General features: G+C 34.3%; 2 protein-coding genes and 1 long non-coding RNA gene across 7 annotated transcripts in view; 1 reads left to right on the top strand and 2 right to left on the bottom strand.

Annotated features, from left to right (window-relative positions):
- The window catches only part of LOC127880878 (zinc finger protein 567-like), a 24782-nt gene extending 21923 nt beyond the window's left edge, over positions 1-2859 (bottom strand). For both annotated transcript variants that reach the window (XM_052428352.1, XM_052428351.1), the window contains exon 1: positions 2550-2859. The gene's annotated coding sequence lies outside the window, so the exon portion shown is untranslated. The remainder of the gene's footprint in view (positions 1-2549) is intronic.
- The window catches only part of LOC127880879 (transmembrane protein 185A-like), a 22994-nt gene extending 353 nt beyond the window's left edge, over positions 1-22641 (top strand). The window contains exons 1-8 of one of the 4 annotated variants that reach the window (XM_052428355.1): positions 2996-3194; positions 6278-6454; positions 8061-8268; positions 11295-11378; positions 17183-17359; positions 19615-19738; positions 21859-22074; positions 22201-22641. In XM_052428355.1, coding sequence (XP_052284315.1) covers positions 3130-3194; positions 6278-6454; positions 8061-8268; positions 11295-11378; positions 17183-17359; positions 19615-19738; positions 21859-22070 — 1047 coding nt within the window. In that variant the 5' untranslated portion in view covers positions 2996-3129 and the 3' untranslated portion in view covers positions 22071-22074; positions 22201-22641. Of the gene's footprint in view, positions 1-2995; positions 3195-6277; positions 6455-8060; positions 8269-11294; positions 11379-17182; positions 17360-19614; positions 19739-21858; positions 22075-22116 lie in introns of those variants that run through there. The other 3 variants (XM_052428354.1, XM_052428353.1, XM_052428356.1) reach the window with 3 other exon arrangements.
- On the bottom strand, positions 12701-27252 carry LOC127880881 (uncharacterized). The gene is made up of 3 exons (XR_008049798.1): positions 26782-27252; positions 13159-13448; positions 12701-12857 (listed from the first exon to the last, which is right to left on the bottom strand). It is a non-coding gene; the product is annotated as an uncharacterized LOC127880881 (long non-coding RNA).

The following is a 27252-nucleotide window of genomic DNA, read 5'->3' as shown; positions in this document are numbered from 1 at the left end:
TTTGTTGGTCTTTATTAATGTAGATCAGTTCACTTATAACGATGACAATTTTTGTGTATTAATTGTGCAATTTGTACAATATTTAACTTTAAGTCTGTAAATTCATGACATGGGGCAAGCGCTGCAACAATACACCAAAAACCGTATAGACCAGTTGACGAGTGACGTCACGCGCACCTGCAATGTTTAGACTCCGCCCACTGGTTGGCAAAAAGAGGTGAAATTCATATACGCGCATATAGAGAAGGTTGACAAAATCATTGTTTCTAATGATTATCATGCACATATCAAATATATTTTTACTCATTTTGTCTATATAAAACATTAGCATGCAAGGGAATGCATCTTTGGAACGGTTATACATGTATTGTTGTTATTATTCGTTTTTACTCACAACGAACTCGGGAGTGGAACACAATCTAATAGCTCGATATGTGGTTACCACAAAAATTTCTCTACTTGGCACTTCTTCGCGACCATTTTTAGTTTAAAAAAATCTCAGAAATTGAAATTCTTTCAGAATAAATTAAATAAAATGAACGAAATCAAATAAGGATGAAAACAAACAACCAATAGGTCTATTTTCTGTACGCAACATAGGGTAACTGATTTGAACCTTTATGTCTGAAAAAAACTTACCTTGCTACACATTAAATAAATTCCCTTGACTAATGTAATTGTTTTATTTAATTGTTCACACTAATTTTGACACTCTTAGTTGCAGCTTTTACCGGTATATCCCGGTGTTTAATTGCACCTTTGTTCATCACAAACCGATTATCTCGTTATGATCGGATACTGTCCAGACAATTACAAAGAAAACATGGTGTCATAAAGTAAAACCCAAGGACCTAAACTTGGGTCCCTGAATAAACCACATGTGGCAGACGAGTGTCTAGTCATTAAACACAAGTTACGGTAATTACGATACCTCCATGTCATCTCTTGGCATATTGAGCAGTCATTTAAGCCAAATTTTAAAGCTAAAATACTGAACAGTTGCTTCAATAAAATATTTTAACATTAAAAATTGAAGACATTTGTCGGAATTGGATTGACAGGAACTATATATATATATTAGACATTTTAATCATAATAATACATTGTTTAATAACTATACATTTAAAATATTGTGCAATTTTACTGAGCTACGCATGTAAGGTATTTAACGGGTACCGGCAAAAGTAAACTCAGCTATAACGTGTAAAGATTGTACATTACTGCAGTGTAAGAAACACCATCATGAACAAAAGCAATCACAATAGGGTAAAACATAATTGCGTTAAATAAATTAAATATATGCATTTATCATAAAATGCTATAGTTTTATCACTCCCTATTACTAGTAAAGAGATTTCAATATACATGCAAAGACAGTTCAATTTGCATAATATGCAGGGGTTTTCCGTTTGTATGCTAAATTGTATTAATATTGTCATTTAATGTAAAAGAAAATCACCACAATATTAAAAAATTGTATTAGGCTTTTTAGGGCTTTGTTTAATATTAAATGCACCTCTGACATTATCGATTGCTGATGAAAAATAACACTATCCACACAACTTACAATTATAATGAAATTAAAACATTTTATTATTGCTGAAATATAATTTATTTAAGTCTTACAATCAGAAAGAATACGGCTAATTTATTGTTTTGTTTTGTGGAATTGTCAGTGTTTAGTCTTCCGATTACGTTTACTTTATGCTTATAAGAACTTCGTATTTTTATGACGAGGAAATTTGATTTGTGTATATACATCTATTTGGTACTAAATATGATATATTTGCACTATATTTTAAGAGTTTTAATGTTTATTTCGGTCTTATTACCAATTTATTGACTAAACAAGAGCCCTTTATACATGTTTTACGTTACGGTAACCAGTGTTTTTGCCAACCAGTGAGTGCGCATGCGCACAAAATCCCGAATGTAAACAATAACATCAACTGGTCTATTGCAATTTATTGTCATTTCAATAACCTGTATGGCAATATATTGCAATGTATTGCTAGCTTGCGCCAGAATTATAATTCGCCAGCTCACACCACCAAAACCAACTTAATAACATGAACATGACCTTTGTATTGTATGTTAAGGTTCTAGTTATATCCTATTGGCAATTCTAGCCTTTTTTTTACAAAATGCTTTATAAACACAATTAACTCTTTTTTTTGGCTTTACAAAGCATTTTGTTATGAAATATTAGTATTGCCATTTTGTCCATTGGATATTCCCATTACATTAAGAATAACAACTCAAACAAGAATTGTGGGTGTTAAAAAGCCGGTCGTATAACTTATAAGAATTCTGTAAAAAAAAAATTGATCATTATTACTTCTGTTTATAATGACATCAATTTTTATTTGGATTATATAATTATTTTTTTACGTATTTCTACAAGCTTTATCTTAAATTTAACAGTATTAAATGCAAAAGCAGATCTTGCGGACTCCCATGTAACAACGCTTCTACTTATAATATAATTTTTAGAATGCTATTTTTAGGCAACAATTTATTTTGACTAAACACCAATTTGTTTTGTTTACCTTATAATGATATAATTATTTTGGATTTTCTTGACGAAATGTGGATGCATTTTGTAGAATTTTCGTACCGGTATGATGAAAATCGTATCGCAATACAATATGCAGATTGCGTATTTCGATATATACCGATAAACCAGTATATTGTTGCAGCACTACATGGGGCCAATCTTTTTATCATAGAGTGGCTGATTAGTTTTGAGATCTCTCATTTGTTTCATGATAAAAGCAGGCTTGGCAAAATTGCCGGTCCGCAGGTCCTGACCGGCAGATTTCCATTGGTTCCGCAGGTTTAACAAGAATGTCGGTCCTGGCAACCGGCAAAATGTGAAATGAATGCAAACAATCATAATTTTTTCCAAGTTGAAAAACAAATTAAATTTAAAAAACTTGGCGAATAAGAATCATTGTTTGGAGAAATTCATGGCAAAAGTTTTTTTTCCAAACAGAACGCCATTCCCGATATTAAACTCTATAGACTGTGCGCGAACACGTTTTCTTTTTCCTTAACGCCGCTATTGAAATCGATACAGCAGTCTACTTGACGCGTCATCGTAGATTCCCATAACGCAATAAGTTATGTATGTCCTTCACACTTCAGAAAAATGGCAACCAATTGAGTTTTTGCAATTTTTCAACACAAATTCGGTAATTTTCTGACATAATTTTCTGTCAAATATTACAGTTCTGGATCATATTATTGACAAGGATTATCAAGTAATTTATACAGCGTGTGAAATTTGTATGCATGCAGTTATTGTTACATTTTTATTGTATTTTGGTTGGGAATCGATGTCAATGTTATGGGAAGGAAGTTTCCGTTTCAAACTTTCAGCTTTACATTGTATTCATATACAAATTAGAACTCCTGAAAATGGGTAAAAAGTGTGTATTGGTACAATTACGACCTTAACCCTTGAGCTGGTTATGTCTGTAATGTACTTCATTTATGTATAGTTATAGTTGTGTTGTTGTTTTTTTCGGTCCGGCTAAATTTTCTCTGGACCAGCACATTTTCTGAAATTCCTGTCAGGATGACCGGCAGATTTTTTCCAATTTGGCCAAGCCTGTAAAAGCTATTTAACATGTTATGTGTGTTTACCATTATTTATATTAAACGCTCTCTGTAATTTCCTTTTTATAAGGAAAACTGCAAATTAAGACATAAGTGCACGTTTGATTTTAAAAATCAATCAAGACCATCATGCTTTAGAAGCACATTAGTTTGTTCGATTACTTATGGCATCAATTTTAGAGCTCTACTAATTAATTATAATCAAAACACTCCGAAGTATTTATAGTCAATCAACATGAGAGGCTGCTTATTATTTAAGGTTGAATAAAACAAAAGGGAGCATTAAATAGAATGGCGGTAAAGCAATTAATTGAGTTACGATTTTACTCAACGACAAACCTTTAAAAAATCTAGCAAATTAACTCTGTTTAAAAAATGTTTTGTTTTGTTTTTAAACTAAGTAGAAATGGCTTTTGAAAACAGATTACACAATTTACATTATTTATGTACATCTTGTAATCTGTTTTCAAAAGCCATTTCTATTTTCATTAAAAAATAGTATTTTCTAGCAGTTAAAACTTCTTTTAAGGGTTGGCAAATCCAGGTTTTCACTTTTATTTTTGCACTTTTGATTTTGATGCAATTTTTTGAAATCTGTTCACTTCTTTTTAAAATATTGTTTAAACACATATCCAATGTGGTGGATTTAGGCAGCGCTTTACAACAAAGTTAAAATATATAAATCTTTTACTGCCCTTTCCCACTTAGAAGAAAGTGAAACTGTGCAAACAGCATAAAACCAGAACAGCCTGCAAGTAACTCACAGGTTGTAACAGTATAGGCCTTTAATTGAATGCATGAGTCATACCCAGTGCCACTCTGTTAGTATATATATATACATGCCTCCACAGTTAACTCAGTCTATTGCTAATAACAGGTTCAGGTGTTATGCTGTTTGCTGCTCACCAATATCTAAATGTTGGAAATGAAGCCTCGAAAACTTGAATCTAGTAAGAAAGGTCTTAAATTTAATTTATTTTCCTTTGGGACTACATATTGGTAAAATATGTATCAAAGTGGTAACGGGTTAACGTCAAAATATTTGCTTATGCACATAGAATTATTTTGGATGCAATAACAAAAAGTATTAATTATTCAGGGTACTTTGAAGCAGCAGTCTACAATTATTTACTTACAAAACATGGCAGAAATATTTTATACTGAACAAATTACCAAATAAATGCAGAAAAAATATATCCAAAAGAAAATTTGTAAAATAATATTGTGGTTAGATTTTTTTATTTTATTAACCAGGTTTTCCGAAGGAAAAAACTGGTTATTAGATTGGCGAATGCGGGCGGGCTGGCTGGCAGGCTGGCGGGCGGGCGGAACAAGCTTGTCCGGGCCATAACTATGACGTTCATGGTCAGATTTTAAAATCATTTGGCACATTTGTTCACCATCATTGGACGGTGTGTCGCGCGAAATAATTACGTCGATATCTCCAAGGTCAAGGTCACACTTTGAGTTCAAAGGTCAAAAATGGCCATAAATGAGCTTGTCCTGGCCATAACTATGTCATTCATTGTGAGATTTTTAAATCATTTGGCACATTTGTTCACCATCATTGGACGGTGTGTCGCACGAAAGAATCACGTCAATATCTCCAATGTCAAGGTCGCCACGACTAAAAATAGATTTAAAAAAAAAATAACTTACAAAGGGGGTTAATTTTGTTTGTTCATTTCAAAAGTTCAGTTTGAGTTTTCTCCCTTTATCAGATTTTTTTTTCACAATGAAAACCTGGTTTTGTGACAATTTTGTCCCTTGTTTACTATGTTCTAGATGCTTTTATGGAGATAGCTCTTTGGGTTTCCATAATACTGGTAGAATGAATTGTGGAAACTGGGAAGATTGCTTTGTGCGACCTTGTTAGTTTCTTTTACACATTTTACCATTTTTATTTGTTTACTGGTAATTTTTATTTAAGACAAACATTTCAATAATTAGAAGGTGACATTGTGCAATGCTGTTATTAATAGTTCTTCTTGGGACAGGTCACTTTGACTCTTCCTGACAAGTGACTTTTGTTCCTAGATACATGTAAGCCAAATATTGTGTCTTGTCCTCCGACTGGACAAGTTCTTTTTTATCATGATGGAAAGCACTTATATTGTCTTAAATTCCTAAAATCCAACGAATAATGTGACTTTTTTCTTACAATCTGCGTGATTATGATAGCTTATTGTATTGTTTGTTATCGGTAATAAAAAGGTGAAAAATGCTCTAAAAAACAGAAAAGAATGAAAACATGCATTGTTGTCTTTCTTCATTAATGTTATTGGCTGAAAGTGGATGTGTTGCTACATAAAGGTTGCTTAATTGGATATTTTGGTCGTTACCATATTACTGCTGTTTACATGATTAAATCATTTATTTAATGAAACAAACTTGTTCACATGTGTTCTTTATACATTTGCTTTAAATGTCATGCATTTATACATTCAGAAAATAAACAAATATACAATTTATCTATAGTATTTCATTTGGTAAAACAATTTGTATAAATTATGAACAATTACAAATTAGTATACTGTTATTATTTGAGAGTCTGCTTTGTGACAAAGTGGGGATAACCCTGAACAATACAATTTGTAATTATCAACAAAAACAGTTTTCTTAAATGTACTGAATAATGTATTTTTGTATGTTGCAGCAAATTTGTGATATTTACATGCCTGCTGGTGTTTTCACTGCTGTTCTCTCTGAGATTGGACAATACGATAGAATGGAACTATTGGATCATCTTCTTACCTATCTGGATATGGAAGTTTTTTGTGATTGCCGGCGCCATTGTTGGCAGCTATGTGTGGTTCAAGCACCCTCTCTACAGGTATTGGCGTTAGTGGGAGGATTTTAAACAGTTCACAAGATTTCTTTCATTTAAATACTTAATTAGATGCATCTTTTCTCATACACATTTTCTCACACACAAGGCTAATGTGTTGCCTCTCTAATACTGGTTGCAGGTAGGTGACTTTGATAGCTTTTGAAATATCTTATATAACTTGCCAACAAATTAGATGGAGAAAAACTTTTAAAATACACTGCTGTGACAGTTGAACTGGACCTTTTTTCATTTAATGTCAATGGTTAATATGTTTATATTTTAATCTTACAAAATTATTTCTTTTATTTCGTTAATTGAAAAGAATTATTAACCCTTGTAAATACATGTACAATACATTTTCAACAGATTATTTAAGGTTTTAACAGAAAATTTGCCAATTATCTCTTCATCATACACATAATAATTGTACCTTTAAATACAAATGTAGTTACCGGTATTTGCTCCTGTATACAATAATTTTTCGTATTATTTGTCTTCTTACATGTGTATTATTAGGAAGACATCAAATACTTAAAGCATTGAATTACATGCACACTTATGGAATCCATTCATCTTTTGATGCAACGAAAATTCTCCTGAATAATAAACGGGCATAGGGATGGCATTTCCCCCGAAATGTATTTATGTATTGAAACAATTCATATTTGCTCATTTCAATGGGATATGTAAAGCAAAAAAATGATTTAAAACATCCTGCGGGATTACTAATTAGGCATACAACAATGACTAACATAAATTTTACGACACTGAAGTCCTTTTATTGATAGATCACATGCATGGGGCACTACTGCTGGTACACATTGATAGTTCACATGCATGGGGCACTACTGCTGGTACACATTGATAGTTCACATGCATGGGGCACTACTGCTGGTACACATTGATAGTTCACATGCATGGGGCACTACTGCTGGTACACATTGATAGTTCACATGCATGGGGCACTACTGCTGGTACACATTGATAGTTCACATGCATGGGGCACTACTGCTGGTACACAGTTCACATACATGGGGCACTACTGCTGGTACACAGTTCACATGCATGGGGCACTACTGCTGGTACACAGTTCACATGCATGGGGCACTACTGCTGGTACACATTGATAGTTCACATGCATAGGGCACTACTGCTGGTACACAGTTCACATACATGAATGGTACACATTCATAACGCTTAAAGTGCTGCTTCTGATTCTCCTGTACCCAATAAAAGAGCGACCAAAGACAATCTTCATTTAGTATGAAAATTAATAAATGATCGAGAGTTGACTAAAACAAGATAATTTTTTGTGAAGCAACCATTTTATGCACCCATTTTAAAAGAGGAAGTATTTTTAAGCCCCCAAAAAGGAGAGAATATTATACACTATTGTACATTGTTTATTAATTTAATGTCTCCCATCTCATGTCAAGCGTATACTTTCAGGACATGTCTGATTCTCACATCCTTTTCATGCATTGTTTGAAAAAACAATACAGTAAACATGTATATGTATACCATGGCTATGCACCTTTAATAGTCATTTTGTCAATTTTTGAACATGTGCATTCACAAAATTATATTCAGTTAATGTTTTCCATACCAGGTTAGAGGGTGACAGTTTTGTGCAGTTCAAGGCAATGGTCATCACAACAAGTCTGCACCTGATGCTACTGGTGTTTGATGTATTGGCCTGTGACAACCTGCAGACGAATGGACACTCATGGATTTTCGTCTTCATACCCTTGATGTTCATGTCAATTGTGGCCATAGGGTTTTGTGTATGGGCCATTAAAAATGAGCGTTCTTTTGAGGTGGGCAGCCTTTGTAGTGTTTTTGACTCCATTTTATGCCCCCACTTTTAAGAGGGGAAGGAGATGCCTAAAGATGTCCTGTTGGATATTTGTCTTGTGCATAAAGATATGACCATGCTCCTTCTTTGATCTGTTGGATATATGTCTTGTGCATAAAGATATGACCATGCTCCTTCTTTGATCTGTTGGATATTTGTCTTGTGCATAAAGATATGACCATGCTCCTTCTTTGATCTGTTGGATATTTGTCTTGTGCATAAAGATATGACCATGCTCCTTCTTTGATCTGTTGGATATTTGTCTTGTGCATAAAGATATGACCATGCTCCTTCTTTGATCTGTTGTATATTTGTCTTGTGCATAAAGATATGACCATGCTCCTTCTTTGATCTGTTGGATATTTGTCTTGTGCATAAAGATATGACCATGCTCCTTCTTTGATCTGTTGGATATTTGTCTTGTGCATAAAGATATGACCATGCTCCTTCTTTGATCTGTTGGATATTTATCTTGTGCATAAAGATATGACCATGCTCCTTCTTTGATCTGTTGGATATTTGTCTTGTGCATAAAGATATGACCTTGTCCCTTCTTTGATATGTTGGATTTTTGTCTCGGCTTAACTAAAAAAGTAACACTATGAGAAGACTCAAACTGTACAAATATCTTTGCCAGAATGTGAACTTCTGCACCTCCATATTTTGGATTGGTAATATATTTGGGCTGTGCTCTGTGCAAAAGGGGTCTAATGCATGTGCATAAAGTGTCATCTTAGATTGGCGTGTTCAGTACACACAGGCTAATCAGGGACGAATTTTTCGCTTTAATGATATTTTATGTTTCAAGAAAGTCTCTTCTTCAAGTTTCAGCGGAAAGTGTCGTCCCTGATAAGCCTGTGCGAACTGCACAGGCTAATCTGCGATGACACTTTATGCACATGCATTAAACCCCCTTTTCACAGAGTAAAGCTCATTTGCAGTTTTCTTTTGCAGTAAAAACTGCAGAACTGGAATAAACTTATACTTTATATCATGTAATTTAGATTATTTTAGCACTTCTCGAGTAAAGAATGACTAGTGAATGGTGAAAAATATGTTCATTATTTCACTGCAAATCTTGCTGACTTTTCTACGACTTTCTTAAATTTATTTTAAGTTAATTTTTAGCTCATCTATTTTTTGAAAAAAAATTATGAGCTATTGTCATCACCTTGGCGTCGGCGTCGGCGTCGGCGTCGGCGTTGGCGTTGGCGTTGGCGTCGGCGTCCGGTTAAGTTTTGCGTTTAGGTCCACTTTTCTCAGAAAGTATCAATGCTATTGCATTCAAACTTGGTACACTTACTTACTATCATGAGGGGACTGGGCAGGCAAAGTTAGATAACTCTGGCGTGCATTTTGACAGAATTATGTGCCCTTTTTATACTTAAAAATTGAAAATTTTGGTTAAGTTTTGCGTTTAGTTCCACTTTTCTCAGTAAGTATCAATGCTATTGCATTCAATCTTGGTACACTTACTTACTATCATGAGGGGACTGGGCAGGCAAAGTTAGATAACTCTGGCATGCATTTTGACAGAATTATGTGCCCTTTTTATACTTAGAAAATTGACAATTTTGGTTAAGTTTTGTGTTTAGGTCCATTTTATTCCTTAAGCATCAAAGCTATTGCTTTCATACTTGCAACACTTACTAACTATCATAAGGGGACTGTGCAGGCAAAGTAATGTAACTCTGACTGGCATTTTGACAGAATTATGTGCCCTTTTTATACTTAGAAAATTGAAAATTTGATTAAGTTTTGTGTTTAGGTCCACTTTATTCCTACAGTATCAAAGCTATTGCTTTCATACTTGCAAGATTTATGAACTATCATAAGGGGACGGTGCAGGCAAAGTTATGTAACTCTGACTGGCATTTGGACGGAATTATGGGCCCTTTATACTTAGAAAATTGAAAATTTGGTTAAGATTTATGTTTTGGTCCACTTTACCCCTAAAGTATCATAGATATTGCTTTCATACTTGGAACACTCACAAACTATCATAAGGGTACAGTAAAAGGACAAGTTGCATAACTCTGGTTGTCATTGTTACGGAATTATGGCCCTTTTTTGACTTAGTAACTTTTAATATATGGTTAAATTTTGTGTTTCGATCCACTCGAAGTATCAAGGCTATTGCTTTCAAACTTCAAATACTAACATGCTATCATGAGGTTACTGTACCTGGCAACTTGAATTTTACTTTGACCTTTGAATGACCTTGACTCTCAAGGTCAAATTATTAAATTTTGCTAAAATTGCCATAACTTCTTTATTTATGATTAGATTTGATTGATACTTTGATGAAACTACTCTTACCTGACATACCACAATAGACTTCACCCAAACCATCCCCCGTGCACTCCCCCCCCCCCTCCCCCCCTCCTCTCCCCCCCCCTAATTTTTTTTTTTTTTAAGATCATCTCACAAATGACCACCACACCCTCACACTATACCCCCACCCCACCCCCCCACCCCACCCCCCCCCCCAATTTTTATTTTTTATTTTTTTAAAACGGTTATGTTTGAAATACCGTCCAACCATCGCACCCAAAACCACCCCCCCCCCCCCCCCCCCCCCCCCCCCGATTTTTTTTTTATTTTTTTTTTTTTTTGCTTTTTTGGAAGATAATGTAATAAATGTCCACAACCCCACACTATACACCCCTCTTCACTCCACTCCTCCCTCCTTTGTGATTGAAAATGAGAGTCCCTTCACCTTTAAAAAGAAAATAGATGAGCGGTCTGCACCTGCAAAGCGGTGCTCTTGTTTTCATTGTTTCAACATATAAAAAGGTTATTAGATTGGATTTTGATATGAATTTGTTGAACAGTCATGTTGTAATTTTACAATTGTTGTAAGACTGACTACAAAATATAATTAACTTTTTCTCAACTTTGATTAAAAAAAATCTTTTGCATTAAAAAGAATGTTTCACACTGTATACAAGGACCAGTACTACCCTGTTCAACACTTGTACATTTCAGTTGGAGTTGTTTTGTTCTGTGAACATCCTGCAGTTTATTTTCCTAGCCCTTCGCTTAGACAATGTGATAACATGGAGCTGGGTTGTAAGTAGCATTTCTTATACCTAAATGTGAAATGCAGTAAATGTGTCATAACATAAATGAATCATTAGGTAAACGTGTTGTACTGTTAATGTAATATTAGGTAAATGTGTCATAAGTAAAATGTATCATAAGGTTAATGTGTCGTACGGTGAATGTGTCATACAGTAATTGTGTAATAAGTAAAATGAATCATAAGGTAAATGTGTCATAAAGTATATGTGTCATAAGGTAAATGTGTCATAAAGTATATGTGTCATAAAGTATATGTGTCATAAAGTATATGTGTCGTAAAGTATATGTGTCATAAAGTATATGTATCATAAAGTATATGTGTCATAAAGTAAATGTGTCATAAAGTATATGTGTCATAAGGTCAATGTGTCATAAGGTATATGTGTCATAAGGTAAATGTGTCATTAAGTATATGTGTCATAAGGTAAATGTGTCATAAAGTATATGTGTCATAAAGTATCTGTGTCATAAAGTAAATGTGTCATAAAGTAAATGTGTCATAAAGTATATGTGTCATAAGGTAAATGTGTCATAAGGTAAATGTGTCATAAAGTATATGTGTCATAAAGTATATGTATCATAAAGTATATGTGTCATAAAGTAAATGTGTCATAAAGTATATGTGTCATAAGGTCAATGTGTCATAAGGTATATGTGTCATAAGGTAAATGTGTCATTAAGTATATGTGTCATAAGGTAAATGTGTCATAAAGTATATGTGTCATAAAGTATCTGTGTCATAAAGTAAATGTGTCATAAAGTAAATGTGTCATAAAGTATATGTGTCATAAGGTAAATGTGTCATAAGGTAAATGTGTCATAAAGTATATGTGTCATAAGGTATATGTGTCATAAAGTATATGTGTCATAAGGTAAATGTAGCATAAGGTGAATATGTCATTAAGTTAATTTTGCATAAAGAAAATGTGCCATAAGGTACATGTATAAAAAGTAAATGTATCTTTAGGTAAATCTGTCGTTAAGTAAATTGTTCATAAGGTAAATGTATCATAAAATATGTATCATAAGGTTAATGTGTCATAAGGTAAATGTATCATAAAGTTAGTGTGTCATAAAATTGTCATAAGGTTAATATAGCATAAGATAAATGAGTCATAATATTGATGTGTCATAAAGTAAATATGTTATTAAGTAATTGTTCATAATGTGTTTGTATCTTAATGAAAATATTTCATTGGCGTTGCTCAGGAGAGCGGCGACTAGTATGTAATGCATTTTTAGCCGGATTTTTTTCGAAAAAATCTCGGCTTATAGATTGATGTTGTCGGGCGGGCGGGGGGGGCGGGGTGGCGGCGTGCTCGAAAATGTTAAAGTTCTTATTTCATGGTATAACTTTGGTATGCTTGGACCTAGAGTCTTCAAACTTGACATGAAGGTTGGCCAGGATTAACAGATGACCACTGGTCATTTCAAGGTCATTCATTTGAAGGTCAAGGTCACTGTGACCTTCAATATAAAAAATGTTAAAGTTGTTATAACTTTGGTATGCTTGGACCTAGAGTCTTGAAACTTGACATGAAGGTTGGCCATAACTAGTTAGTAACCACTGGTCATTTCAAGGTCATTCATTTGAAGGTCAAGGTCACTGTGACCTTGAATGTAAAAATGTTAAAGTTCTTATTTCATGGTATAACTTTGGTATGCTTGGACCTAGAGTCTTCAAACTTGACATGAAGGTTGGCCAGGATTAACAGATGACCACTGGTCATTTCAAGGTCATTCATTTGAAGGTTAAGGTCACTGTGACCTTCAATATAAAAATGTTAAAGTTGTTATAACTTTGGTATGCTTGGACCTAGAGTCTTGAAACTTGACATGAAGGTTGGCCAGAACTAGTAAGTAACCACTGGACATTTCAAGGTCATTCATTTGAAGGTCAAGGTCACTGTGACCTTGAATGTAAAAATGTTAAAGTTGTTATAACTTTGGTATGCTTGGACCTAGAGTCTTGAAACTTGACATGAAGGTTGGCCAGAACTAGTAAGTAACCACTGGACATTTCAAGGTCATTCATTTGAAGGTCAAGGTCACTGTGACCTTGAATGTAAAAATGTTAAAGTTCTTATTTCATGTTATAACTTTGGTATGCTTGTACCTAGAGTCTTCAAACTTGAAATAAAGATTGGCCAGTACTAGAAGATGACCACTGGTCATTTCAATGTCATTCATTTGAAGGTCAAGGTCACTGTGACCTTAAATGTTAAAATGTTAAAATTGTTATAACTTTGGTATGCTTGGACATAGAGTCTTCAAACTTGACATGAAGGTTTGCAAGCACACTTAGATGACCACTGGTCATTTCAAGGTCATTCATTCTAAGGTCAAGGTCACTGTGACCTTGAATGTAAAAATGTTAAAGTTCTTATAACTTTGGTAGGTAAAAATGTTAAAGTTCTTATTCCATGTTATAACTTTGGTATGCTTGTACCTAGAGTCTTCAAACTTGACATAAAGGTTGGCCAGTACTAGAAGATCACCACTGCTCATTTCAATGTCATTCATTTGAAGGTCAAGGTCACTGTGACCTTCAATGTTAAAATGTTAAAATTGTTATAACTTTGGTATGCTTGGACCTAGAATCTCAAACTTGACGTAAAGGTTTGCAAGCACACTTAGATGACCACTGGTCATTTCAAGGTCATTCATTTGAAGGTCGAGGTCACTGTGACCTTGGATGTAAATATGTTAAAGTTGTTAATACTTTGGTATGCTTAGACCTAGAGTCTTCAAACTTGATATGAAGGTTGGCCAGAACTAGTAGATGACCACTGGTCATTTTAAGGTCAAGGTCACCGTGACCTTGAATTTAAAAATGTTAAAAAATAAAAAAATTGAGATCAAACTTTCCTAATTGTCAATTCAAGTTCATATTTGTGACCTTAAATGTTATTGTTGTTCATGTATATGCATGCATTCAAAACATAACACAAGGTTTGCTCATGCCTTGAAAAGTACTTACATTTCATTTTGACCTTTGAACAATATTTCAGTAATTTAAGTATTGCATTGACAAAAACACGAAAGGTACTTTCCTGTCATTTAAATCAAAAATCCGGCTTCAATGCGGTCATCTCCGACCGCGGAACTCTTGTTTTTCGCTTATGGGTGGAGAAGTTATTTTACGGATCAATGTATACATTTTTGTTTTAAGAATATCTTGCATAGTGGTGATTTTTGTGTGTAAATTAGTGAAGATTAGTACTGCATTTGTGCCTATTACATTTATCACAACATTTATTGCCAATAATGCAAAGCTAATTGTTTTAATTAATAACTGATCCACAATTGATCACAGGGGAAAGATCACAGGGACTGGGCAAATATGCGAAACTTTCTGGTTTTGTATAAAAACAAAACATAATCAAAATATATTTATTTTGTGTTTTTCTTTTAATTTGCTTATTTAGTGGAGAATCAATGTAGTACGATATTTGACGACCTATCGCGCAAGCAAGTTTATTGGAAGGCGTAGTGGTTCGAAAACGTACAATGTATTAGTTTAATAATAGACATATAATAACGATCGCTATACACAACTTCACCAAATAGCAATACATAAATGATGTCAGCTGGAATAGCTCGGGTGGGAGAGCGTTAGACTGAAGTTGTTTACGCAACAATCATCTAAAGGCCCCCGGTTCAATCCCGGGTTCCGGCACGAACGGAAATGTCCGGCGGCTGACAATTTTTTCAGTCAGGTTAATAAATATAATAAAGCTTTATTTTATGTAGACATTTTAAAATCCATTTTACTACAATTAGACATTTTCATTAAAATAAATGGATGCCGCGTGGTGACAACGTTAATTAAAATTTCTTACATCACTTATATATACACGTGTTTTTATATTAACAAATAAATGCAAGCAATACATCTATTATCTGTGTATTTTTATGGTTGTCTATCATAGGCCCTAAGTACTATCCCTACCACATATAGAGTTGCGATAAAGGAAGCAGCCTCTTATCAAGGAGGAGCTGTGTCCCAGCAACCCGTTTCCCTAGAGTCAAGCACTCCTTGGAGTTTTTTTTAAGAACCACATATAGAGCGCAAAGCGCGACAAGTATTACTATCCAGGTGGTATGGGCCCTTTAGCATTATCCGACCATTACGTCCATAGTTATCTTCCTTAGAATTTGAGAAATTTTGAAATCGTTGTTCGAAGTCAAAAATTTTCATCCGATTGCTCCCAAACTGGCAAGTTTTTTTTATCAATGAGGACCCAATCCAAACTCTCTATATGAGCAATATCGGACCATAAGTTCAGAATTATGTCTCTTTGAATTTAAAAATAAAAGTGAAAAACTGCTTGGTTAGGTGATTATGTCAACATTTGTCATCAGATTCTTTCCAAACTTACAGTGTCTTCATATTAATGAGCATTTTTACCTCATTAAAAATGAGAAACATCGGGACAATAAGTCCAGAATTTTTTTCTATTAAATTTGACAAAATAAACAATTTCCACTTGTTTAAAAGATTTCACAACTTTCGACTGAATCTTTCCAAACTTGTTAAGTGTTTTTATATCAGTATTACTCGAACCCTACTGAAAATGATGAATATCGGAGCAATAAATCTATTATGATCTTTTACTGAATTTCAAAGTATTGTGAAATGCAGCTTCTTTATGCAATTTACAGTTTTCATTCAAATTTTTTTTTTCAAACTTTTACAGTGTTTTCATATCAATGAGTACTCAACCCCTATGGTAAATGAGCAACGTAAGAATAAGTTCAGAATCATCTCCCCTTGAAGTTGAGAAAAATATGAAATTACGCGTACAAGATGAAGCAGATTTTTTAAAACCTACACAGTTCTGTTCCATTAATGAAAACTGCACACGAATGCCAGTAAAAAGAAGGAAACCAATGTAAACAAAATGAACTATGAAATATTTGGGGGTTACAACACAAAATCATAGATAATGGTTATTTGGGGGTTATAACACAACATCATAAATAATGGTTATTTGGGTGTTATAACACAACATTATAGATAATGGTTATACCTGTATCTTTTTCTATTTTGTACAAAATAATCGGCCAATATATGAATATTTACAGTAGAACAAAAATCGTTCCATGTAACTTCATTGAGTGCCTTTTACACTGAAATTCCCGCCCTTTGATGCTTTGCATCAATACTTATCTTGTAAGGTTAATGTATCACAGGTAAATGCGTCATTAGGTAAATTTGTATGCCCCCGGATCGAATGATCGGGGTTATATTGTTCTTGGCCTTTCTGTCTGTCTGTCATTCTGTCCCAAAACTTTAACCTTGGTCATAACTTTTGCAATATTGAAGATAGCAACTCGATATTTAGCATGCATGTGTATCTCGTGGAGCTGCACATTTTGAGTGGTGAAAGGTCAAGGTCATCCTTTAAGGTCGAAGGTCAAATATATGGCTTCAAAGCGGTGCAGTAGGGGGCATTGTGTTTCTGACAAACACATCTCTTGTTTGTAAATGTGTCAAAAGATAAATGTATCATTTGATGTTTAGTAAGATGGACTGCTAATGTTTGTTTGTGTTTGTTTATTTTATATATTAATAATATATATATATAATATATATATATAATATATATTAATGCTTTCAATATATATATACTCTGAGAAAGTGATACGAAAATTATGCTTTCCTGAAAGCTGATTTTTTTTAAACATTTGTACATATCAAGGAACAGACTTTAAATGTATACTCATATTTTACAAATATGTACCGGTATGCACAAAATATGCTTTAACAGACATCCTTCCTTCTGCAGATCGTGTTCATACCAATATGGATCGTGATGTGTGTGTCATTGATAGGCGTCATCTATGCCATCATTCTGGCGATTCTGTTGTCACGGACACCTAACATTCTGCGGGACCGGAGAAGGGGAAATCTGACAACTGCAATAGGCTATTCCCTGCTTGTCATTCCAATGTTAATATTTGAGGTAAGCCTTTAAATATTGCAGCAAGTTAGCAACTTCATATTCATTCATTGACTTAACACCTAAGTATAAATAGCACACTTTAAAATATTTTTATTATAAGGTTTTCTTGTGCCTTTGTGTCGACGTTTAGCTTTGTTTATATTTGTACTTAAACTTTGGTGTTCTTAAAAAACTTCTTGTACAAATCTTTTTTATTTTATAAACACTTTAATTAATAGCAACTTCTTTATCTTGAACATTTGATATCAGTTTATTCATATGCATTTGGGCACAAATCATAAAATAACCAAATGTGCTATGCAGTTACTTTCAAAAATAACATTCAATATAGTTGTATTAAGTATGAATAAACAACCATTTACCGAGGACAATGTGTACACACTTTTAAAGATTACCGGTATTCTTGATGGCTACATGGGTGAAATCTTTGCACTGTTGTGTTTAAGTGTCTGTTTTTGCCATCTTGATATATCTTCAAAAAATGAAAATGTAAAGGTTTGGACCTGGATGACCCCTGACTTTTTGTTTCTTGAGTCAAATTTTATTCATTAGTAATGCTAAGCATGTAGTTGGAAATATGGGCAGTGATAATTTTTCATTTTTAACCAATGAGTTGTTAAAGTACACATGTGCTGAAACAATGAGCTTTTTCCAAAAACATTGAGCTTTTTGCCGCTGATTTTCAAATTTTTAATAAAAAAACTGAAAAATCAACGCATTTTTAATGATTCATAAATATTTTTGTTTCTAAAAGTAACTGTTACAACTAAAAACACATAACATTAACAGACTGAGTTTCGAGTTTGTTATAACATCATCCGAGAGCATCAGCGATGCAAGTACATCTACTATTTTGAAAAAGTTTTTGCATAATGGCAAATAACTTATAGTTGGTTAAAATACGAAAGTGAAGGTTACGTGATGTACTTGCCTCGCTGACGCTCTGGATGATGCTACATGTTCATTACTTTCGACAACTCCAAATGCAGCCTTCACAGATAATTGATCTTGACAGGGTTTTATTTATTTTTTTGGTGGCATTTTGACAGTTCAGAAAGCAGATGCGAGCGTTCGGATGGTTCTATGTCGTCTAATTCAATTTTATAGTTCATGCACAAAGAGAACCATTATGAAACGCAGATACGAATGATGTAGTATGACGAAGTACACATATAGCTGGTGTTACAGTAAAAATCACCTTTTGCATTCCGATAAAATGCGGAAAAATACGGGCCATGACAAGTATCTTTCAGATTTGGTCTTTCTTGAGAATCAATGCGCTTTTTTAGACGCAGATATTTTTGTGGAAGACATATTGTTTTTTGCCCTTTCTGTTGGTTTTTTGGTTTGCATCAAACTTTACAAACTTTAACATTTGCCATTACTTTTGCAATATTGAAGATAGCAACTTGATATTTGGCATGCTTGTGTGTCTCATTGAGCTGTACATTTTGAGTGGTGAAACGTCAAGGTCATCCTTCAAGGTCAAAGGTCAAATTTTGCAATATTGAAGATAGCAACTTGATATTTTGCATGCATGTGTATCTCATGGAGCTGCACTTTTTGAGTGGTGAATGGTCAAGGTCATCTTTCAAGGTCAAAGGTCAAATGTCGAATATATGGGGGGACATAGTGTTTCACAAACACATCTTGTTCTTTTTAGAGTGGCATCTTAACCTCATATTTTCTTCCTTATTTAAATGGTGTTTTTATGCAAGTTTCTGCTGAAAAGTCATTTCAAAGACATAGTTTGTAAAAACACATCTCCATTATTCTATCAAAAGATTTCATGCCATTCATGGCCAAAAAACTGAATAAACTAAATGTGAAATAACTAAGCAATAACAAACATTTGTTAGAAACAAAAGGTAGAACATAGATTTTTAACTCACATATTAGCACTTGGGATTCTATATTGATAAATGAGTTGAGATTAATAGTTTTCAAATAGCAATTATTTGAATAAGCAGTGTTTGAATTAAACATCAAATGTCTGCTTTTGTTAAAAAAAGGGCTCAATGAGTGCTAAAAAACAAATACAAACAATAAAAACATTGATATAACAAGAAATTCACAATATAAGGCATTCAAATGGCATAACATTTATCAACAGTATACCCATATTCTGCCTCACTGTAGACACTGAAGATTTTAATATCTGGTAAGCCTGAATCTGTCTCAATAAGCCTTAGGTTTTCTATGCCATCAAGCTTAAATTGGATGGTTTAAACTAACAGATGAGATTGTTGTTGCAGATACTTCTGGCCAACCGCTTGGATGGAGACAACCATTTCAAATTCACTTCAGTGACTGTGCCTCTGTTTATCTCCCTTTTCACGCTTATTCTGTTATCATTTGGAGCAAGGGGAGGCAACCATTGTAAGAGTTATTTATCATAATTTTACTTTGTGGGCAATATAGGTGGTTAGTGTGTGGTTATGATATTAATTAGTAAAAACATCATTTTGAATGAAAAATAATCAAATTATAACAGAAAACCAACTTTGAAGAGTTCATTATTCTTGGATTGGGTCAGAATGACAACGAGTAGGTCACACGAGTTTGTATCGAGTTATTTCATAAAAGGTGACCCAGCACTTGTAAAAATTGCAAGAAATGTACGTTTCCAAAAAGGAAATTCATTTCTGTTTGAATAAGACCGAGTTCATGGCAATGGCTGCACATTTCAGGAACTTATGGCTGTTCAAAGCGATACAACATGTTTTTGTGTCATTTTGAGTTGAATACCTTGTTATAAATATACATTGGTGAAATTCTTTTTCATAGAAGTTGATTTCATCGTTATAGTTAGATTGTATGATGTTTTTTAATAATAAATATCATAGACACACACTTACCACCTGTGGTCGACACATAGTAATAGCATTGAGCCATTTCATGGCATTAGGTTTTGCAAAAGTCTTCTGTTACCATGAAGATGATGTTATTAGTCATACACTAAGTTTCATGGATATGTGTGGGTCCACTCAACCACAATATAAAATGTTCAACAAATGTTTTCACCCGTTGGCATATGCCAGACAATATAAAACAAAATCAATCATTCTTATATTTTACCAATCCACGAAAATTCATGGCAAAAAAATTGGCTGTAACCATTGTACTTTATTTGTATAAATATTTTCCTTTTCCAGAACTTCATTACTCCATATTTCCTCTTTCAAGAAACTCCATGTTTCCTTTTTCAAGAACAAATTAAAAAGCAGATAAATTGTACATACACTTTTGTGACTCAAACTGATTGTAATAACCCCTCTGCAAAACAGGTTGGGGTTTTCATAATACCGTTTGTCTTTCCATCAGTCTCTGTATAACATTTGTGTCCGAATCATTTACCATGTACATGATTTTCATAAAACAGGCCTCAAATAATGTGGGCTTTTCAGAGGATGTTCAGAAAGCATGATTCAACCACACTGACTCAAGGTCAAGTTTGTTCTTACAGATTAACCCTTTGCATGCTCGGAAATTTGTCTTCTGCTAAAATGTCGTCTGCTGAATTTCTAAAATTAGCATTTTCTTTGATTTTTTTTTCGAAGTATACTATCAGGATAGCAAACAGTTTGGATCCTGATGTTCTGTGGCGTCTCATCTGGATCCAAACTGTTTGGAAAGGCCTTCCAAACTGTTTGGAAAGGCCTTCAAAATTCGGTTCCCGCACTGAAAGAGTTAAATGATTGAATCTCCTATCCAAAGCATTTCAAGTATTTTCGTGAAACTACACTACAATCTTAAGGTCATTTAAAGGATATGCAGAAGCCAGTCACAATGTCAAGTTTGTAATGAAAGATCAAATGTTCGAATATCCGTTTGTGTGTCCTCTCAATATCTCATAGAAGGATTTTAAAGCAACAATGGCTGGGTTATTGAGATGATATGCAAAAGGCATGAGTCATTCATAATGCCTTAAGGTCAAGGTAATAATTAAAGGTCAATTGTTTCACCCTCCATTTTCATATCTACTCAATCTACTCAATTAATCTAAAGCTTTTTTGTTGTTTTTTGTGACCCAGGCTATAATTTGAAGGTCATTGAGGGGATGTTTAAAAGTAATAGGTCACAGTGGAAGGTGAATAGTTTCGCCTTCATCAATTTTATATGTGCTTTTATCTCCAACACCCATTGTATGATGGCCATGACAATTTAATTTTATTCTGGAAATGTCTTGAAGTCATGAATCATTCTAAAAATCCAGGTCACCATTTCAAAAACAAGAGTTTCAGCTAAGCAGCCTCATGTATTGGGCGGCCTTGTTTATCAAGTACCTAAATGCACATAATTATCCTTACATTATGAATGTCCATCAAATGGCAGTTTTTAACAAAAGATTGATAGTCGATGTATGCATACATTGATCAGCCTATATACATGTATTTACAATTTAAATATGCTTATGCATGTAGTATAAACATCTTTTAATATTGGTTTGCTATAAAATAGTTATTCTATTCTTTTTACATAATTGTCATCCATTTCAGGGTGGTTTGGTATAAGAAAAGACTTTTGCCAGTTCATTCTGGGCATATGCCCCTGTCTGCAGGAATACGGGAATATTTCCTATACAGCTCAGTCCCGCACCGAGTTCCAAACTGGCGAGAATGAGAAATCAAAACCTGCACAGAAGAAGACTCCATTCGATGATCAGCACAAAATTGTCATGCCCATTATATCCATAGACATGCCTGACTGAACACCTGTAATGCTCATTATATCCATAGACATGCCTGACTGAACACCTGTAATGCCCATTATATCCATAGACATGCCTGACTGAACACCTGTAATGCCCATTATATCCATAGACATGCCTGACTGAACACCTGTAATGCCCATTATATCCATAGACATGCCTGACTGAACACTTGTAATGCTCGAATTGCTGATTTCCTTCAAAGCTCTCATAAGTCTGGATCTGTTTGGTTCCACAGCGCATGTGTATTTGGGTCCACTTTTAATCTGTACTGTCTGTAAGATGTGTTTGTGCAATGTTTTTTAATTTTTTGACACGGGATGTTTGTAAAACAAATTGTGAATCGGAATGGATTCAATCAGATTAGAGATTGTTTCTTATAAAACTGTTTAATGTGTATAAAATGCAATAGGCAAGATCCAACCTTATGGGCAAGTGACGCGGCAGGGGAATTTATGAAATAGCTCATCTGTCACTTTAAGTTTATGAAATTGTTAAGATATCTTACATTTAGCTGTACTTAAATACATTTTAATCAAAGCTCATGAATGTAATAATATTATTAAACTTGTTCCTTGCTTGCTTATTAAATGTAAAGAAAATGATGGCAGCCAAAAGGCTCTGGTCACAATGCAGTTAAATAATATAGCACTTATTATTATTGTAGTTAAATCTGACATAATACCTGCTATCCAATTCATTGCAATTCTTTAAAGATATCAGCCATACACTTGGAGTCTTTTCAAACGCGACACTTTTCAAACTGTAATACCTCAGTTATTAGTTAAGATTTTTTTATAAAAAAATTTACTGTGATCTTTTGACTATATTCTGAGAAAGCTCACAATAAAATCATTCATCCGTGACGTTTGGACGCTCTACCACATGAGTTATGTAAAGTCGTAAGTTATGTATAGTTTCGACTTTTTGTACGTGAAAATGGTGAAACGCAATAGTGTTACATGTTCAAACAAATGGAATCATACATACCCCACGTGCTAAAGCTTCCTATCGTCACGGATTAATGATTTTATCGTGAACTTGCTCAAAATGTAGTCAAATGATCACATGTCAAATTTTAAATAAAAATCTTAAGTAATACATGAGATATTCAAGTTTGAAAAGTGTTGCGTTAAAACAGTCTCCAAGTGTTTTATCATAGAATACCTTTTTACAACAGACACGACACTGTTATATAACATTCATTGAACAGATAATTGTGGTATATTATAAAAGACAGTCAAACACAGTTTGACAGAAAATTTAAAACGACCGTTTAACACATGCATAACTCAACATGGTACATATGTATTTCTATTCTATACTAAAAAAGTTTACATATGTAATAGCATTATTTGTGTAGCAACATTTGATTTTCAGTACCCAATATATTTGACCATGTTACGTCGGTGTCTGTAAAAAATGGGGCATACTGAGATCTTCATTCTTGATATATCCTACACTCTAAAACAAATCGAAATTCATATTATATCGTATTACACAAAAGTTAAAGTAAAAGTTTTTAAAAAGTTTTTAAAAAGTCGTGGTTTCAGCAGTGGAAGCGTGGCCTTACTTTAATGCATTGCTTTCCAACCCGCAAGGTATCAGGGTCACTTCGCGGCCAGTAAAATAATCGTTATATAATATAGACGCTATCGCGTGAGCTAGGTGAACTGGAATTCTCTTTAGACCAGGCATATGTTAAATGAAGATATTCAGCGATATAATTATGGTATGTCAATAATATATTCTTAATGTGTTTTCAACAATACCATGTTAAATATTATTAACCAGAAAAAACTGGTTATTAGATTGGCGAATGCGGGCGGGCTGGCTGGCTGGCTGGCGGGCGGGCGGAACAAGCTTGTCCGGGCAATAACTATGTCGTTCATTGTCAGATTTTAAAATCATTTGGCACATTGTTCACCATCATTGGACGGTGTGTCGCGCGAAATAATTACGTCGATATCTCCAAGGTCAAGGTCACACTTTGAGTTCAAAGGTCAAAAATGGCCATAAATGAGCTTGTCCTGGCCATAAGTATGTCATTCATTGTGAGATTTTAAAATCATTTGGCACATTTGTTCACCATCATGGGACGGTGTGTCGCACGAAAGAATCACGTCAATATTTCCAATGTCAAGGTCGCCACGACTAAAAATAGATTTTTTTAAAAAACAAACTTACAAAGGGGGTTAATTTTGTTTGTTCATTTCCAAAGGTCTGTTTGAGTTTTCTCCCTTTATCAGATTTTTTTTTCACAATGAAAACCTGGTTTTGTGACAATATTGTCCCTTGTTTTTTATTAATTTAACAAAAAAATGTTCCACCATATTGACTTATGTATTAAGCATGAGCGCGATGATTCTTGATACTGTTCATAATCAAATCAAATAGCAATGCCCAACAAACCACTAAAACAGGTTTGTTCGAAGAACGCGCGTATAAATATTTAAAACATATACGGATACTTCGCGTGTGGCCGGTTGACTCATATGTTCTAAGTTCATATGCTCGCCGTTAATAAATTTTGCATGTGTATATTGTGTATAATATAGCAATTTGTTCAGGATTACTCCACAAAGTTTGTTACGTTATTGTTTTTCTTATTCGGTTTTAAGAAATGTGGTTGTGTCACCTCCGTATATTTCATATGTACGTTAGGATAGTTCTTGAATTTTGATCAAACGTTAATTTGTATATACCAGCCATATACGTGTGACGTTGTAAAAGCTTGTACTGTGGTCTATGGTGTTGTCTTTTGTCAATACATTAAAACAGCTTAAAACTATCAGCGAAATGAAAAGCACAATAAGTTAATATATCTGAAATCTAGTGAACGCAAGCTATAACACAAAAGTTTCATAGTAAGACAATTTAATTAAGCAATGAATATTTATGCCCCTCTTCTAAGAAGAGGGGGTATATTGCTTTGCTCATGTCGGTCGGTCGGAAGGTCGGTCGGTCCGTCCGTCCGTCCACCAGGTGGTTGTCGGATGATAACTCAAGAACGCATACGCCAAGGATCATGAAACTTCATAGGTAGATTGATCATGACCCGCAGATGACCCCTATTGATTTTGAGGTCACTAGGTCAAAGGTCAAGGTCACGGTGACCTGAATAGTAAAATGGTTTTCGGATGATAACTCAAGAACGCATACGCTTAGGATCATGAAACTTCATGGGTAGATTGATCATGACTCGCAGATGACCCCTATTGAATTTGAGGTCACTTGGTCAAAGGTCAAGGTCACGGTGATACGAAATAGTAAAATGGTTTCCGGATGGTAACTCAAGAACGCATTCGCATAGGATCATGAAACTTTATGGGTAGATTGATCATGACTTGCAGATGACCCCTATTGATTTTCAGGTCACTAGGTCAAAGGTCAAGGTCATGGTGACCCAAATATAGTAAAATGGTTTCTGGATTATAACTCAAGAACGCATACGCTTAGGATCATGAAACTTCATGGGTAGATTGATCATGACTCGCAGATGACCCCTATTGATTTTCAGGTCACTAGGTTAAAGGTCAAGGTCACAATTGATCATGACTTGCAGATGACCCCTATTGATTTTCAGGTCACTTTGTCAAAGGTCAACGTCCGCCCCCACCCCCCTCACCCCATCACATTTTTTTTAAACATCTTATTAAATTAATTACTTCACCCCGAATTATACCCCCTCTCACCCTTATCCTCCCACGCCCCAACCCCCCCCCCCCCCCCCCCCCCCCCTCCAATTTTTGTTTGTTTGTTTGTTTTATCAAGAGGGCATATTTGGTATTGCTGTTTGGAATAAATTACAATAACATGTAGCAATATGCATCACACCACTTTGTTTTCTCAATCACATTGCAGTGTAAAAAGATGTAGCATTCTAAAAAAAAAGAACATTTTTCCAAACCTTATTTTTTTTTCTTTCATATTCTTGTTCTTATGTGTCTTTCTTATCCAAATTTTGTTTCTCCTAATTTTTTCGTATGTACAATTATTTTACTTTCCAAAATGTCCAACAATCGTACCAAAGTCAAAATCTGTTTAAGACTACTTATAAAACAATGCAAATAAATATTATGGACTTCGTTCATAAAATTTTTGTACATAAAGGAAGTGGAATGCATCTAATTAAATACAGCTATTGTGTTTATGCCAATATACATGTAATTAGCCGGATTTTTTTCGAAAAAATCTCGGCTTATAGATTGATGTTGTCGGGCGGGCGGGGGGGCGGGCGGGCGGGCGGGGTGGCGGCGTGCTCGAAAATGTTAAAGTTCTTATTTCATGGTATAACTTTGGTATGCTTGGACCTAGAGTCTTCAAACTTGACATGAAGGTTGGCCAGGATTAACAGATGACCACTGGTCATTTCAAGGTCATTCATTTGAAGGTCAAGGTCACTGTGACCTTCAATATAAAAAATGTTAAAGTTGTTATAACTTTGGTATGCTTGGACCTAGAGTCTTGAAACTTGACATGAAGGTTGGCCATAACTAGTTAGTAACCACTGGTCATTTCAAGGTCATTCATTTGAAGGTCAAGGTCACTGTGACCTTGAATGTAAAAATGTTAAAGTTCTTATTTCATGGTATAACTTTGGTATGCTTGGACCTAGAGTCTTCAAACTTGACATGAAGGTTGGCCAGGATTAACAGATGACCACTGGTCATTTCAAGGTCATTCATTTGAAGGTCAAGGTCACTGTGACCTTCAATATAAAAATGTTAAAGTTGTTATAACTTTGGTATGCTTGGACCTAGAGTCTTGAAACTTGACATGAAGGTTGGCCAGAACTAGTAAGTAACCACTGGACATTTCAAGGTCATTCATTTGAAGGTCAAGGTCACTGTGACCTTGAATGTAAAAATGTTAAAGTTGTTATAACTTTGGTATGCTTGGACCTAGAGTCTTGAAACTTGACATGAAGGTTGGCCAGAACTAGTAAGTAACCACTGGACATTTCAAGGTCATTCATTTGAAGGTCAAGGTCACTGTGACCTTGAATGTAAAAATGTTAAAGTTCTTATTTCATGTTATAACTTTGGTATGCTTGTACCTAGAGTCTTCAAACTTGAAATAAAGATTGGCCAGTACTAGAAGATGACCACTGGTCATTTCAATGTCATTCATTTGAAGGTCAAGGTCACTGTGACCTTAAATGTTAAAATGTTAAAATTGT

This window comes from Dreissena polymorpha, chromosome 5 (assembly GCF_020536995.1).
Source record: "Dreissena polymorpha isolate Duluth1 chromosome 5, UMN_Dpol_1.0, whole genome shotgun sequence".
Classification (NCBI taxonomy): domain Eukaryota; kingdom Metazoa; phylum Mollusca; class Bivalvia; order Myida; family Dreissenidae; genus Dreissena; species Dreissena polymorpha.
This window is presented reverse-complemented; position numbering and strand designations above follow the sequence as displayed.